Source organism: Pristiophorus japonicus, chromosome 6 (assembly GCF_044704955.1).
Source record: "Pristiophorus japonicus isolate sPriJap1 chromosome 6, sPriJap1.hap1, whole genome shotgun sequence".
Lineage (NCBI taxonomy): Eukaryota > Metazoa > Chordata > Chondrichthyes > Pristiophoridae > Pristiophorus > Pristiophorus japonicus.
The window spans coordinates 42,590,926-42,606,161 of record NC_091982.1 but is presented as its reverse complement, the minus strand read 5'-3'; the positions used below and the strand labels follow the sequence as shown (position 1 = coordinate 42,606,161).

The 15,236-nt window shown below is 45.0% G+C and overlaps 1 protein-coding gene across 1 annotated transcript in view; it reads left to right on the top strand.

Annotated features, from left to right (window-relative positions):
* nalf2 (NALCN channel auxiliary factor 2) overlaps positions 1–15,236 on the top strand; it is a 507,847-nt gene that overhangs the window by 434,467 nt on the left and 58,144 nt on the right. Inside the window, exon 2 of the mRNA XM_070882035.1 lies at positions 10,004–10,175. Coding sequence (XP_070738136.1) covers positions 10,004–10,175 — 172 coding nt within the window. The remainder of the gene's footprint in view (positions 1–10,003; positions 10,176–15,236) is intronic.

Below are 15,236 nucleotides of genomic sequence, written 5' to 3'. Positions count from 1 at the left end.
GAGCCTGGACGACCAGGTCTCTCTCGTTAAAAGATGCGTTTTAAAGAACATAAGAACATAAGAATTAGGAACAGGAGTAGGCCATCTAGCCCCTCGAGCCTGCTCCACCATTCAACAAGATCATGGCTGATCTGGCCGTGGACTCAGCTCCACTTACCCGCCCGCTCCCCGTAACCCTTAATTCCCTTATTGGTTAAAAATCTATCTATCTGTGACTTGAATACATTCAATGAGCTAGCCTCAACTGCTTCCTTGGGCAGAGAATTCCACAGATTCACAACCCTCTGGGAGAAGAAATTCCTTCTCAACTTGTTTTTAAATTGGCTCCCCCGTATTTTGAGGCTGTGCCCCCTAGTTCCAGTCTCCCCTACCAGTGGAAACAACCTCTCTGCCTCGATCTTGTCTATCCCTTTCATTATTTTAAATGTTTCTATAAGATCTCCCCTCATCCTTCTGAACTCCAACGAGTAAAGACCCAGTCTACTCAATCTATCATCATAAGGTAACTCCCTCATCTCCAGAATCAGCCGAGTGAATCATCTCTGTACCCCCTCCAAAGCTAGTATATCCTTCCTTAAGTAAGATGACCAAAACTGCACGCAGTACTCCAGGTGCGGCCTCACCATTACCCTGTACAGTTGCAGAAGGACCTCCCTGCTTTTGTACTCCATCCCTCTCGCAATGAAGGCCAACATTCCTTTCACCTTCCTGATTACCTGCTGCACCTGCAAACTAACTTTTTGGGATTCATGCACAAAGACCCCCAGGTCCCTCTGCACCTCAGCATGTTGTAATTTCTCCCTATTTCAAATAATATTCCCTTTTACTGTTTTTTTTCCCAAGGTGGATGACCTCACACTTTCCGACATTGTATTCCATCTGCCGAACCTTAGCCTATTCGCTTAACCTATCTAAATCTCTTTGCAGCCTCTCTGTGTCCTCTACACAACCCGCTTTCCCACTAATCTTTGTGTCATCTGCAAATTTAGTTACACTACACTCTGTCCCCTCTTCCAGGTCATCTATATACTGGGCAGAGGCTCGCGATGCCTGCCCCGAGGAGGTCAAACCCTTCCATAGGTGCATGCATGAACTCTCACTACAGGCTTACTGCCTGATGTGGGGCAGCCGAGTAGTTATGCCCTTACAAGGCAGGGAGGCGTTTGTCCAGTAGCTCCATCGCGAGCACCCAGGATCGTCCTTTTGAAGGCCATAGCCAGATCTCATGTCTGGTGGCCTGGCATTGACGCAGACTTGGAGCTCGGCGTCCATTGGTGCACCATTTGTGCCCAACTCAGTAATGCCCCCAGGGAGGCCCCCCTAAGCCCCTGGCCCTGGCCCACCAAACCGTGGTCGCGGGTGCATGTAGACTATGCGGGCCCATACATGGGCAAAATGTTCCTCGTAGTCGTTGATGCATTTTCAAAGTGGATCGAGTGCACCATTTTAAACTCGAGCACCACCTCCACCACTGTGGAGAGCCTTAGAACCATGTTTGCAACGCACAGCATTCCTGACATATTGGTCAGTGATAATGGTCCGTGCTTCACCAGCGCAGAATTTCACAATTTTATAGCTGACCACAGTATAAATCAGGTTAAGACGGCACCTTTCAAGCCGGCCTCCAATGGCCAGGCAGAGCGAGCAGTGCAGATCATTAAACAAGGCATGCTCAGAATCCAAGGTCCCATGCTGCAGAGCTGCCTGTCGCGACTGCTGCTGGCATACAGATCTCGTCCGCATTCGTTGACTGGGATTCCCCCCGCGCAACTATTGATGAAACGAACCTTAAAGACCAGGCTCTCGTTAATCCTCCCAGACATGCATGAAATTGTTGAGGCTAAGTGCCAAAAGCTAACTGAGTACCATGACCGAAATTCGAGGGGGTGATGGAATGAGATAGGGGACAAATTGTTTGTGCTAAACTATGGCCGGGGTCCCAAATGGCTTGTAGGGACAGTAACAGACAAAGAGGGAAACAGGCTACTGGTTGTACAAATGGACAATGGCCAAACCTGCCGGAGGCATGTAGACCAAATAAAAAGTAGATTCACTGATAACACTGAAGAACCAGAAGCAGACTACAATGTGGAACTCACACCACACCTGGTGGACAGACAGGTGGAACAACCTGAGGAAAGGGCAGTCTCAACAGACAGCCCAGGCGAGATACCAGCAATCACACCGAACGAAACAGACAGCCCAGACGAGATACCAGCAATCACACCAAACGAAAAACAGGCACCAAGGTAAACAACTGAACCACAACTAAGACGCTCCACGCGAGAGCGCAGACCACCTGAGAGACTGAATCTATAAAGGCAATAAGACCTTGGGGGAGGGTGATGTCATGTATCTCACATTACTGTATATAACTGTATCTTACTATGCTATACACGACTGTAACTGGATATGACCTGTAACAATAACCATACCTTACCACCAGGGGTGCACTTGCAGGAGACACTCCATACCTGTCCCACTGTGCTATATAAAGAGAGGTCTCAGGCAAGTGCAGCACTGGAGAGCTGGAATTAAAGGTGCAGGTCCTGAGTGACCTTGACTTCAGCATGTGTCTCGTGTAAGTCAGTACATTAGAGTCAGGACTTAACACTGTTCTTGGAAAGTACTTCATTTATCTTCTTCCACTTGTGTGATAAGGCAGGAGCATGCCAGTTTCCGGGGGAAGGGAGGACAGCTCCCTTTTTTGAGCAAGCTCTGGAAGTCATGCTGAGCAAGATGCCGGCAAGAAAAAATGCAATTTTTGGCTCTTCACAACAGCCTGTAGTGTATTTGCTTCATGGGTTCTTTGCTTAAGAATTCATAGCGACACATTTACTGTAAAGAACTGGCTGGTTATTAGCACAGGTTTAACAATCATACTGAAGACTACCAGTTCATACACCAGGCTCACAGCTGCACACGTCATCATGGAGAACCTGAACTCAATTAACTGGGGTTTTATTGAGTCTTGTGAACATCACGTGACTGGCTAAGCCACTCACAGTGCAACTATTTTAAGTTGAAACCATAAATCAAGTGCCCCCTGATTAAAAGGGGGGCACTAAAACCGACACAGTAAACAAATTAAACTTTTGACGGTAAACTTAAATCAAATTAAAATTTGGTTGCTGAGGGTGATGAGGCACACCAGTCCCTCCGGTGCCCAAGGCCGCGAGCGTACCGGTGGACACAGCGTGCTCCATCTCCAGGGATACCCTGGCTCAGATGTAACCACAGAAGAGAGGCAGGCAGTCGGGCTGAACAACTTGCTCGACCGCCCGCTGCCTGGACCGGCTGATGGCCCCCTTGGCCATGCCCAGGAGCAGTTCTATGAGGAGGCCTTCCGACCTGCCCTCTCCCCTCCGCACAGGGTGCTCAAAGATCAGGAGCGTGGGTCTGAAGTGCAATCAGAATTTGAGGAGCAGCCCCTTCAAATATTGGAAGAGGGGCTGCAACCTCACACATTCTTGAGGAGATTTGCTATGGTAAGTGACTGTTGTACTTTACAGTTTCTGCAATGGCATACCTGCAACATTCACAGACTTCCCTTCACACAGCTCAGTAGTCACATGAGATGCTTCCTTTGCTGTGTCAAACTCTGGCAAAATATAATTCAAATTCATGTATAATATCCTTTCATCTTCCTTGCACACCTCTCACTGCTGGATGGTGTCACTATGACACACTTGCCCAATATCCACCTGCATGCTACATGTTTATGCACTCTTGTTTTCAAAAATTTAATGGCTAATGCATAGCTCTGGCAGGCCTCGGGAAGCAATCAGTACTTCATCAATCTCTTTTAAATTGCAGGCAAAGGAAGCTCACAATAGAAGGGGGAAGCTGAAAACTAGAGTGGGCAGTTGGTCACATCAAATCTCATGCATCTAGAAGAACTCACCCTGGGATATATTGCGCCACCACTCTATGGTCCCATTAAAGAGACTCATGCAGGTGACAAACCTGAATCTGAAGGCTAGTAACCATTCTTGCATCTTTTTCTTCCCTCAAAGAATTAGTCCCTTCACTCACGCAATTTGCCAAGAGACAACATACTACCATCACTACATCATATTCATGGCTATTGTATTCCAAGAATTGACTTGGAGGTTCCAAGATGTGCCTTTTCTCTTTGTGTTTCTATAGGGTTGCCTGAGGAGCTACAAGTCACCGAGCCAGGGAGGGTCCATCCACATCACACTATGCTGCACCATTCACTACCTGTAGCCAGCATCAGTCCAGGACTAGCCACTCCAGAGGAAGAGTTTGAGCAGGAAGCACTGGATGAAGCACAGAGTAGGGGTGAAGAGGAGTAAATGTAAGTGGCATTAGAGGAGCAGCAGAAAGTAGGGCTGAGCACCAGCTCCAGTCTACCCTTAGATGCTGAGCTCGGCAATTGGTACCATCTAGGACCTGGCTACAAAAGAAGGCTATATGCTGAATATTATTAATTCATTGAGCCCTTTGAGAGCGTGCAAATAACCCTGCACAATTAGATGGCTAACATGGAGATGTTCGCTGCCTGTATATATGTACTGATTTTTGACCGCATCGCAGAACTGCAGGCCACCCTGGAGCACGTGGCCCCTGCCAGTGGATCTGCAATGGAGTTCCCCATCACAGGTCCTAAGCACAACTGTAGAGCTCTCTCAAGAGCAACATAACTGATATGGAAACCTTGGGCTATGATCTCCGTGAGTCAATTCTTAATGAAATTTCCATGTTGGGGGATGCAGGGGTAAAGGAGGTGTCACTCAGGATGAGTTATCATCCATATCATCATCATCATAGGCGGTCTCTCAAAAGAGGATGACTTGCTTCCACAAGAGTTCACAGATGTTTCAATGAAGGACCCAATGTTCCAGTCCTGAACTCCAATTGAGGGGGCGGAAGATGCCTGCGCGTGGATTTTTTTAACATTTGGTGACCGTTGCACATCAGCCACCACACGGGCTCGACAGAGCTAGGCCTTTATCCAGTGACAAGGGTTGAACTAGGATGACTGGAGACCTGATCATCCTGATCATCCATATCAAAGGATTCATGCAGAGCCAGAAGCCAAGCAAGCCCAGATAGCCACCAACTAGTGGTGCAACAATAAGTGTGGAATTTTAGGAACATCTTCTGACCTTGCAAAGGATGTAACCAGCCACATCCATCCCAGGAAACTCTTGGGGGAAAGCCGGCAGCCAGCCACCCCACTTCCTTCTACTATGATAGTCCCTGGGATAATGATCAACAGACTTGCACCACTGTGGAAAGGAAGAGCATACCACACAAGAAGCATCTATTTTCATCAATAAATATGTCACATTTGCACTTTAATTTCTTATTGGGGTTACCTTCTTGTCAATTATACCTTTCCCCTGGAGCATAAGGCTGGATGTGCCTTTCTGGTGGGTGAACTATATTATGGGTTCATGATGTTCGGTGCCATTGCTGCGACAGTTCAAAGGGGATGTAATCCCTCGAATGCTTGTTTTAGGGCATTCAGATTTTAAGAGAGTTAGTTCTGCAGTAAGCATTGATGAATTTCCAAGCTTGTTGCTGCTCAAGTGGAGCCAGCAACTCCTGAGATTCAGCATCTTTGTCACATTCTTGTCCGTCCCCTGCTACCCTGTTGAAGTCTGAGTCCTCACCGCAGAGTAAAAGTGTGTCACATGCAGCTATCATTTTAGAGATGCAGTAATTCAAATTAAACAATATAAATAAAACATCATAGGAGGTCATTTGTGATCAAAAATTATGTGAATCAATATAAAATGAATTAAATGACTTTTAATTTAGTGGAGCAGGCTATATTTCATGGAGAACTATTGGCTTCCCTTTTTATATAGACTTTTTATATAGACTTATTGACTAATCTAATATTTGCCAAGGACACTCCCTAGATTCAAAACCTCTTCCTTAAATACATGTTTCTTTAATTTCCAATCTAGCTAAAACAAATTTTCTGATCATTATCTCATTGCTGCCGGTGGGACCTTGCTGTGCACAAATTGGCTGCCGCATTGCTACATTACAAAAGTGACTACACTTCAAAAGTACTTCATTGGTTGTAAAGCGCTTTGGGACATCCTTAGGTCATGGAAGGTGCTGTATAAATGTAAGTCATTTCTTTCTAGCTGTGTAAAATATTCCCAGGATAAACCCTTGGGATCTGTATCTCAGTTCCCAGGATTGATTCTGTTAAATCAAACAAGTCTCTCTGGGCCTTCATCCTGAAACAAAGCACTTATTTTAATATAAAAGTCCATCCAGCCCAAACCTTCCAATCTCTGAAACACAAACTGGCAGTTTGGTGATCATCTAATATTTTTCTTTTCCGTGATAGTGAAAGAATCATTAGTTATCTGAGTTTCTTTTTTTCTTGTTTCTCCCCAAAATTAGTGATACATGTGAGCTAGCTCTAGAATAAACTCCGAATCTCTAAACCACAGTCTACTGTCTGGTATATTATTTCAGTAGGTTGCTTGGCATCGACAGGCTTTTTTTTTAATAGATTTGGCAAATCCTATACTATTGCTTTAAATACTTTTTATTCTAAGGATAGAAGGATCTTATAAAATGCCCTTCAGCAAATGTCAGATGGACAGATGGAAGGGGTCATGTTGAATGCACATATCAGAACGGATTACCTTACCAGCATTTCTGCTGCTCATGTCAAGGAAAGTTTTCAAATGAGCACTACCAAGCCTCAGGTCATCTTTCTCCTCTGCTTCCTCCAGAATCAACCATTTATATTGGAGCCGAAGATAATAATCGTGGCCTCTTTTTGTAGACTTGGTTGTGGCTGCAGAAACCAATGTACCCACTCAACTTCTGGCGATTCTAGTCTTCTCAGAAGCTCTCGGATATACTGGTGTTATGCTATAGCATCAGTGGTTTGGAATTTGTGGACAATGCTGACCACGAAGAAAGCATGATGTCATCAAGCTGTCTAAGCAGCCAATCACATTGAAGAATTCTCACAGACAGCAAACTAGCAAATAAAAAGCACCGATTCAATTTGCTTTTTATAAGTTTTACAGAGAGCGAAATACATATTGAGATATACATATAGGGTTAAGGTAGAAGTTGAAATATCATAATCAACCTTTAAAAATATATATTTTTTAATTTAAAAGTCTAGTAACTTTTCTATCATAATGGAGAAATTTGACATTCCACAAATATCTAATTTTTTTGTTAGGGCCGGAACGGTTGTTCAGCAGTCAATAAGCTGTTAAAACCCCAGTTACACAAATTTCAACAAGGCTTAACAACGGGATGTTTACTGCACAATTAGATCGGAAAAGCTTAAGTTTTCGTCAGTTGAACTGATTTCACTGATTGGCGGCTATGGGGAGTTCCACAGCGCAGCCTATGGCGGAGCAGTGAATGACTGCCCGCAACTTCAGGATTTCCGTGTTTATGTGTGCATGCACTAAATCCTGAAGTTACAGTCAGTTTCAGAGGGATAATGATCTGAACGCTGACAGTTCGTCATCATTACCACTGCAAAATCTGGGCCATTATCTTCAACCTCCTCATGCTAACATATTAAATGGGTATTGATTTTTTTTATTTGTTCCTGGGATGTGGGCGTCACTGGCAAGGCCAGCTTTTATTGCCCATCCCTAATTGCCCTTGGGAAGGAGGTGGTAAGCCACCTTCTTGAACTGCTGCAGTCCGTGTGGTGAAGGTACTCCAACAGTGCTGTTAGGGAGGCAGTTGCAGGTTTGTGACCCAGCGACGATGAAGGAACGGCAATATATTTCCAAGTCAGGGTGGTGTGTAACTTGGAAAGAAGCTTGCAGGTGGTGATGGTGTTCCCATGTGCCTGCTGCTCTTGTCTTTCTAGGTGGTAGAGGTCGCGGGTTTCGGAGGTGCTGCCAAAGAAGCCTTGGCGAGTTACTGCAGTGCATCTTGTATATATTGTGGTAAATAGTGTAGCACAATTTTCAAAATCATCTAGGGAATATTTCCCACTGCTTGTACATTTTAGCAATAAAGTATATGTGAATATGAACTGGTGTTTCCTGCTGTGCATCTACCTCAGCCTGGAGAACCAAAAGGTTGTAATTTGTTCTGGTAATTGAAACAGGCTAATGATTTGTAGTGCAAATTTATGATTAGCATGGAAACAGCATCTGAACATGTTTAATTGTTGACTGGAAACATTTCAGATCAGTTGTGTTCACAAATGTGTGCCTGCGATTTGACTTAGAATGGTTTATGACAAGCAATTCATTAGCATTCTTTCGTGTTTTTGTAGTATATTGCACGTAATTTGATAAATTGTAAAGAAATGCAGTTTTAGAAATTGGAGGCCATTTACAGTTCACAGAAAAGATCACCAAGCAAACCTGGCTGGGTCCTGGGACAGGACAGCTTCCAAGAAGCCAGAAAGCTACCGATGATGGAGTGTTTGGTGAACTGTTTGTGAGTTGAACCTACAAAAGACTGTGTGTCTCAAGTATATCCTGGAAGAAGCTTTGGAGAGAGCAAATTGACCTTTTACAATCTCTGTGAAGAAAGGTTCTGATGCCATGTAATATTTACCTATTCTTAATCCTGGCTTTGTTCTTCTCTATGCATTTTAAATTATAAGTAAATACTGTAAAAGTTTATATCTGTGCTCACTTTCCATCCTGCTGAGCAGTTAACAATGCAGGATGTGTACAGGTGCTGCCTGCAGTAATGAGGATATTTGTTCATTCGGAGTCACTTAACTGCTGCAAGGCCCGATCACTTAAAATATACAGGGGACGATTTTCATCTCCTTAATGCCCATTCACGCTGAAAGGCTAGGCGATAGACAGACAAAAAAATCTGCCACCCACAGGCTGCCCGATTCGAATTTTGAGTGGGCCTCAAACAAGGTGACCAGCACTTCTGCCTAAACAGCCTTATTTCTATAATTAAATCGAGGTCCTAGGCAGGTTGTAGGACTCTGACACAATTTTTAGGTACCAATGGCACTGGATCTGGAGCGACCTAACCAGCAGTTCTTAAAGGGATCACGGGAGGCCGCTCTGGAAACAGAACAGGCAAGCTTTCCATATGATGTTCGTGGGGCCAAGAGGAGCACGATTGCTCCTCCTGGCTCCAAAAAATTTTCCAGCCCCCTTCTACCGCAGATTGCCTTTCCCATCCCCTTTAAACGTACATTTCCGGCTCGGCTCCAACCACAAAAATGATTCGGATCTCCCATTGGTGCCATCGGGTGGGCATAGTGGACTCTCTGCTTGCTGGCCACCAGATTTGCACTAGAGTTGAAAATTGCCTCCCACAGAGTCTGGATTGTGGTGGACAAGGTCCAATCATTGGGGACTGTTGTGAAACCATGAAAAGGGAAAGTGATGCACGTCTCCACAGGGAAAGAGAGAAAAAGAAATAAAATGCAAGCGAAAGAGCAACTGGAGGCCGCTTTCACTCTTTCCCAATTTCAGAGCTGCACTGGTGGAGTCCTGGAGGAGGTCACTCCTCTGCCTCTGGTCTGGAAATGATTCAAGACTCAGAAAAACCTAAGATAGGGGAATAAAATAAACCACTTTAAAAAGAAGGATTTTCTCCCCTCAACACAAAAAATATTGAGCACAGAGTTTCAGTTTGTGATCCAACTATAATCACAACACTGGATATAATAATCAAAAACTTTTGGAAATTTATTTTTGTAAACTACTAAAATGTAAGCTTAGGAAAAATGTTTGGCAGGTTGTAAATTGAATTTGAGGAACTGGCATACTTTACTGTTCTTGGATGTAATGCCATACAAAGAGATTACATCAGGTTTTGGAGAATAAGGGAAAAATAAAGGGCATAGAGGAACCCCATACCTGACTGACTGACACTTTAATGGTTCAAACTTGTTTGTACAATGTGAATACTTTTAAATTAATTGCATTAAGCTTTACAGATGCCAGAGTTTTTATAGACTCCTGTTAAACGTGTGTGTTTTTTTCTTTCTCTATCCTCTAACCCCCAACCCAAATCTCCCCTCCCTTGTTTTTTTTAGGCAGTCTACAAAGCATGGCTGTGCTCGGAGTATTTCAATGCCACACAGTTTCTGTGTCCTCGCAGGATTCCTTGTAAGCAATACTGCCTGGAAGTCCAGGCCCGATGTCCGTTTATTCTACCAGACAACGATGACCTAATCTATGGCGGGTTGCCAAGCTTCATCTGCACAGGTACAGATCCAACACTATTGTATATGCTAAAGACAATATCACACTAGCTCTGTCTTTGCAAAATTTTCAAAAATATCTTCCAAGTGCTGCTTCCGCTGTTTCTAATCTGCTCCAGTGACCCTCTTTGTGTTACTGTTGCTGCGTCTAGACAGTGAATAACAGCAGGCTATTCAGTCACAGTACAATCTGATCCTGCCCACACACATAACATTCAAATAGACACAAAAACAAAAGCAAAATACTGTAGCTGCTGGAAATCTGAAATAAAAACAGAAAATGCTAGAAATACTCAGCAAGTCAGGCAGCATCTACGTTAACGTAAAGTTTCCAGCAGGGAATCAGTGGATTGATTTCTGTTCCCTGCCTTCAGTTTCTTTTTTTTTAATTTGTTCCGGGATGTGGGCATCGCTGGCAAGGCCAGCATTTATTGTCCATCCCTAATTGCCCTTGAGAAGATGGTGGTGAGCCGCCTTCTTGAACCGCTGCAGCACGTGCGGTGAAAGTACTCCCACAGTGCTGTTGGAGAGGGATTCCAGGATTTTGACCCAGTGACAATGAAGGAACGGTGCTATATTTCTAAGTCAGGATGGTGTGTAGCTTGGAGGGGAACTTGCAGGTGATGGTGTTCCCATGCGTCTGCTGCCCTTGGTGATCGAAGTTGTGGGTTTCGGAGATGCTGCTGAAGAAGCCTTATCGAGTTGCTGCAGTGCATCTTGTAGATGGTACAGGTGTGATATATTGTGGTACATATGTGTAGCACAATTTTCCAAATCATCGAGGGAATATTTTCCACTACTCATAAATTTTAGCAATAAAGTAGATGTGAATATGAACTAGTGTTTCCTGCTGTGCATCCACCTCAGCCTGGAGAACCAGAAGGTTGTACTTTGTTCTAGTAATTGGAACAGGATAATGGTTTGAAGTGCAAAATGGTGGTCAGGATGGTGTGTGACTTGAAGGTGATGGTATCCCCATGCACCTGCTGGCCTTGTCCTTCTTGTTGGTAGATGTTGCAGGTTTGGGAGATGCTGTTGAAGCCTTGACGAGTTGCTGCAGTGCATCTTATAGATGGTAACCACTGCAAACACGATGCGCGGTGGTGGAGGGAGTGAATGTTTAAGATGGTGGATGGGGTGCCAATCAAGCGGGCAGCTTTGTCCTGGATGGTGTCAGACCTTCTCGAGTGTTGTTGGAGCTGCTCTCATCCACTCAAGTGGAGATATTCTATCACACACCTGATTTGTGCCTTGTAGATGGTGGAAAGATTTTGGGGAGTCAGGAGGTGAGACACTCGCCACAGAATATTCAGCCTCTGACCTGCTCTTGAAACCAAAGTATTTATGTGGCTGGTCCAGTTATGTTTCTGGCCATAGGATGTTGATGTTGGGGGATTCAGCAATGGTTATGCCATTGAATGTCAAGGGGCGGTGGTTAGACTCTCTCTTGTTGGATATAGTCATTGTCTGGCATTTGTGTGGTGCAAATGTTACTTGCCACTTATCAGCCCAAGCCTGAATGTCATCCAGATCTTGCTGTATGCGGGCATGGACTGCTTCAGTATGTGAGGAGTTGCAAATGGAACTGAACACTGTGCAGTGATCAGCGAACCTCCCCACTTCTGACCTTATAATAGAGGGAGTGTCATTGACGAAGCAGCTGAAGATGGTTGGGCCTGGGACACTGCCCTGAGGAACTCCTGCAGTGATGTCCTGGGGCTCAGATGATTGACCTCCAACAACCATCTTCCTTTGTGCTAGGTATGATTCCAGCCTGTGGAGAGTTTCTCCCTGATACCCATTGACTTCAATTTTACTAGGGCTCCTTGATGCCACTCTCAGTCAAATGCTGTCTGAATATCAAGGGCACACACTCTCACCTCACCTCTGGAATTTCAGCTCTTTTGGCCATGTTTGGACCAAGGCTATAATGAGATCTGGAGCAGTGTGGTCCTGGTGGAACCCAAACTAACATTGGTGAGCAGGTTATTGGTGAGTAAGTGCCACATGATAGCACGATCAACGACACCTTCCATCACTTTGCTGATGATTGAGAGTAGACTGATGGGGCAGTAATTGGCCAGATTGGATTTGTCCTGCTTTTTGTGAACAGGACATACCTCGGCAGTTTTCCACATTGTCGGGTAGATGCCAGTGTTGTAGCTGTACTGGAACAGCTTGGCTAGAAGTGTGCCTTGTTCTGGAGCACAAGTCTTCAGCACGGCAACCAGGATATTGTTGGGACCCATAGCCTTTGTCGTATCCAGTGCGCTCAGCCGTTTCTTGATATCACGTGGAGTGAATCAAATTGGCTGAAGACTGGCTTCTGTGATGGTGGAGACCTCAGGAGGAGGCTGATATGGATCATCCACTTGGCACTTCTGGCTGAATGTAGTTGTAAATACTTCAGCCTTGACTTTTGAACTCACGTGCTGGACTCCGCCATCATTAAGGATGGGGATGCTCGTGGAACCTCCTCCTTCTGTCAGTTGTTTAATTGTCCACCACCATTCACGTCTCGATGTAGCAGGATTGCAGAGCTTTGATCGGATCCTTTGTACCTCCGTCTACAGCATGCGGTTTCCGCTGTTTAGCACGCATGTAACTGTGCTGTAACTTCCCCAGGTTGGCACTTCATCTTTAGATACGCCTGGTGCTGCTCCTGGCATGCTCTTCTGCACTCCTCATTGAACCAGGGTTGGTCGCCTGGCTTGATGGTAATAGTGGAATGAGGGATATGCCGGGCCATGAGGTTACAGATTGTGGTGGAATACAATTCTGCTGCTGCTGATGGCCCACAGTGCCTCATGGATACCCAGTTTTGAACTGCTCCAGCTAAAATTGGTTAGGGTCAGGGATTTAAAGTGGGACCTCCTGGTCTGTATTGGTTCAGTCTCATTTCATCTCCTGACTTTTAGGATCTGGTGAAGTAAATCTAAGTAGAGTAGGGCTGTCAAGCAATTTAAAAATTAATCATGATTAGTATCACTGTTTGAAAAGTTTTCATCTGTGGTAATCTTGGGTTTTAATTGCGGCAGCACTCTAACCTACAGGCTATGAATGTGGATCCAGGGAGCAGCAAGTCTGCTGATGCAGAGATGGCCGCAGGCTCCATGATGATGGTGAAGAGCATTGCCGCACTCACACCACACCGTCACCCCTAGCAACGCCACGATTACACAACGGGAGGCAATGCTAGCACCAGTGTTCGCCCAGCAGCGGGACACAAGGGTCGCACCTGCACGGCAGGCGGTCAGTGTCACACCTGTGCAGAAGCTTCCGGCGAGGCTCTGCGAGGTATGCTGAAAGGGTTAACTGCTGCGATTAAAGTGCATTAAAATAATTAATCACACCCAACCCCCCCCCCCCCAAAAAAAAACATTAACGTGGAAGTTAGCTGTGATTAATTGACAGCTCTACTTTGAGGCCGTCTCAACTGCAGGGATCGGGCCTTTGGGACAAATTTCCCCACAAATTGGCACTCTTGGACAGACTAAAAGCAAGAACTATAAATGTTGCCATGGGTGCAGAATTAATGGTGAATTAGGGACAGTTTTGTACTGTGGGCCCATGCTCACAGGTTAAAATTACCCCAAACACATTTCATGCAGGAGAAAATGCAAACATAACGTAGTTATTCAAATGTAATTAAAATGACCTCAACAGCAGCAAGAATTTGAGAAACAATCCTGCGGGCCTCTGTGCTGGGAGATCAGGCGTTTGCTCCTGTAACGCTTCTATTTATTCATGAGCTGATGTACTCGTGTCCATTTCCCGCGTGAGTCGCATGAATGCAAAAATACCTAGCCAGTATTGCCAACCATATCGCCTCAAAAATCAGGAGACATACTCTTTAAAAATCATGAGATCTGGAATGGAAATCATGAGTTGCTATTTTTTTCTCGATACGACCTCTCACTGACCTTTGCTCCCGGATAGGAAATGCATTTGGCCGTCACTAACCGATTACTGACATAAGAACATAAGAATTAGGAGCAGGGGTACGTCATACGACCCCTCAAGATGCTCTGCAATTAAATCGCAAGAATTGGCATTACTGCCTAGCATAATTTAGCGATAGTTCTTTCAGGTTTGTGCTTTGTGCATCCATTTGTAATGGGAGCGTGTTGCTGTCTTCTACTGCATCCGTTTCCAGGTAGACAGTGCCCAGTCTGACTGCCATCTCCTGTCAGGTATTGTGCCCTCTGGACAGGGTACACTGGTGTGCCAAATGGGCAAGCCTCCTTACTCACACCTCAGGTAACAAAATGCCCCCTTCACCAGGCATAAAATACTAAAAGCAGCACCGTTGGCTGTATGCCCACAATTGTCATTCATGCCTCCACATTGTATTGTTTGTCTTTTCAACCTAGCCCATGAATTCTACCCCGGCCCCATAAAAACTGCTGTGACCTCTCAAGCGATACTGCAATATCTGTATTGCTTTAATTTTGAACAGCAGACCTTTAAGGGCTCTGGATTCAGCGGGCTTTCATTCATTACACCCCTTGTACAAGGCTCAAGGTACACAGGGCGCACATGTAAATTACTAAAATTAGCTGGCCTTACTGGATCCAGCAATCAGCTCTCCACTCCAGTTGTGCAAGTGTATTCACATGTTCAGTGCTCATGAAATCTTTTTCCCCAGTATCAGCCTTTAAAGCCAGGCGGTCTCAGGCACTCTGGAGGCCGTCTGCAGAGGAATCCTGCATTCTTGAAAAGGAGTGCGACAGTAAAGAAATTACATCCAAATATCCCTCCACATAGAACTGACCCAGGCCAATTTGTCTCATCGCCTTGCTCTGATAACTTTTGCAATATATTTTTTTAAAAGCTTCCCAAGTGGCTAGGTTGGGACCTGCATTCTCAGTGTGGTTTTACACCACATATTCCAGGAACATTTGAGGTTTAATTACCTAGTCTGTGCTGAGTTAGCTTATCTCAGTCCATGTGATGGCAGGCTTGTTCTCTGTGCAGTAGACAAAATCAACCAGTATTTCTGCTTCTAATCCGTATCCAGTAAGGCCAGCTAATTTTAGTAATTTACATGTGCGCCCTGTGTACC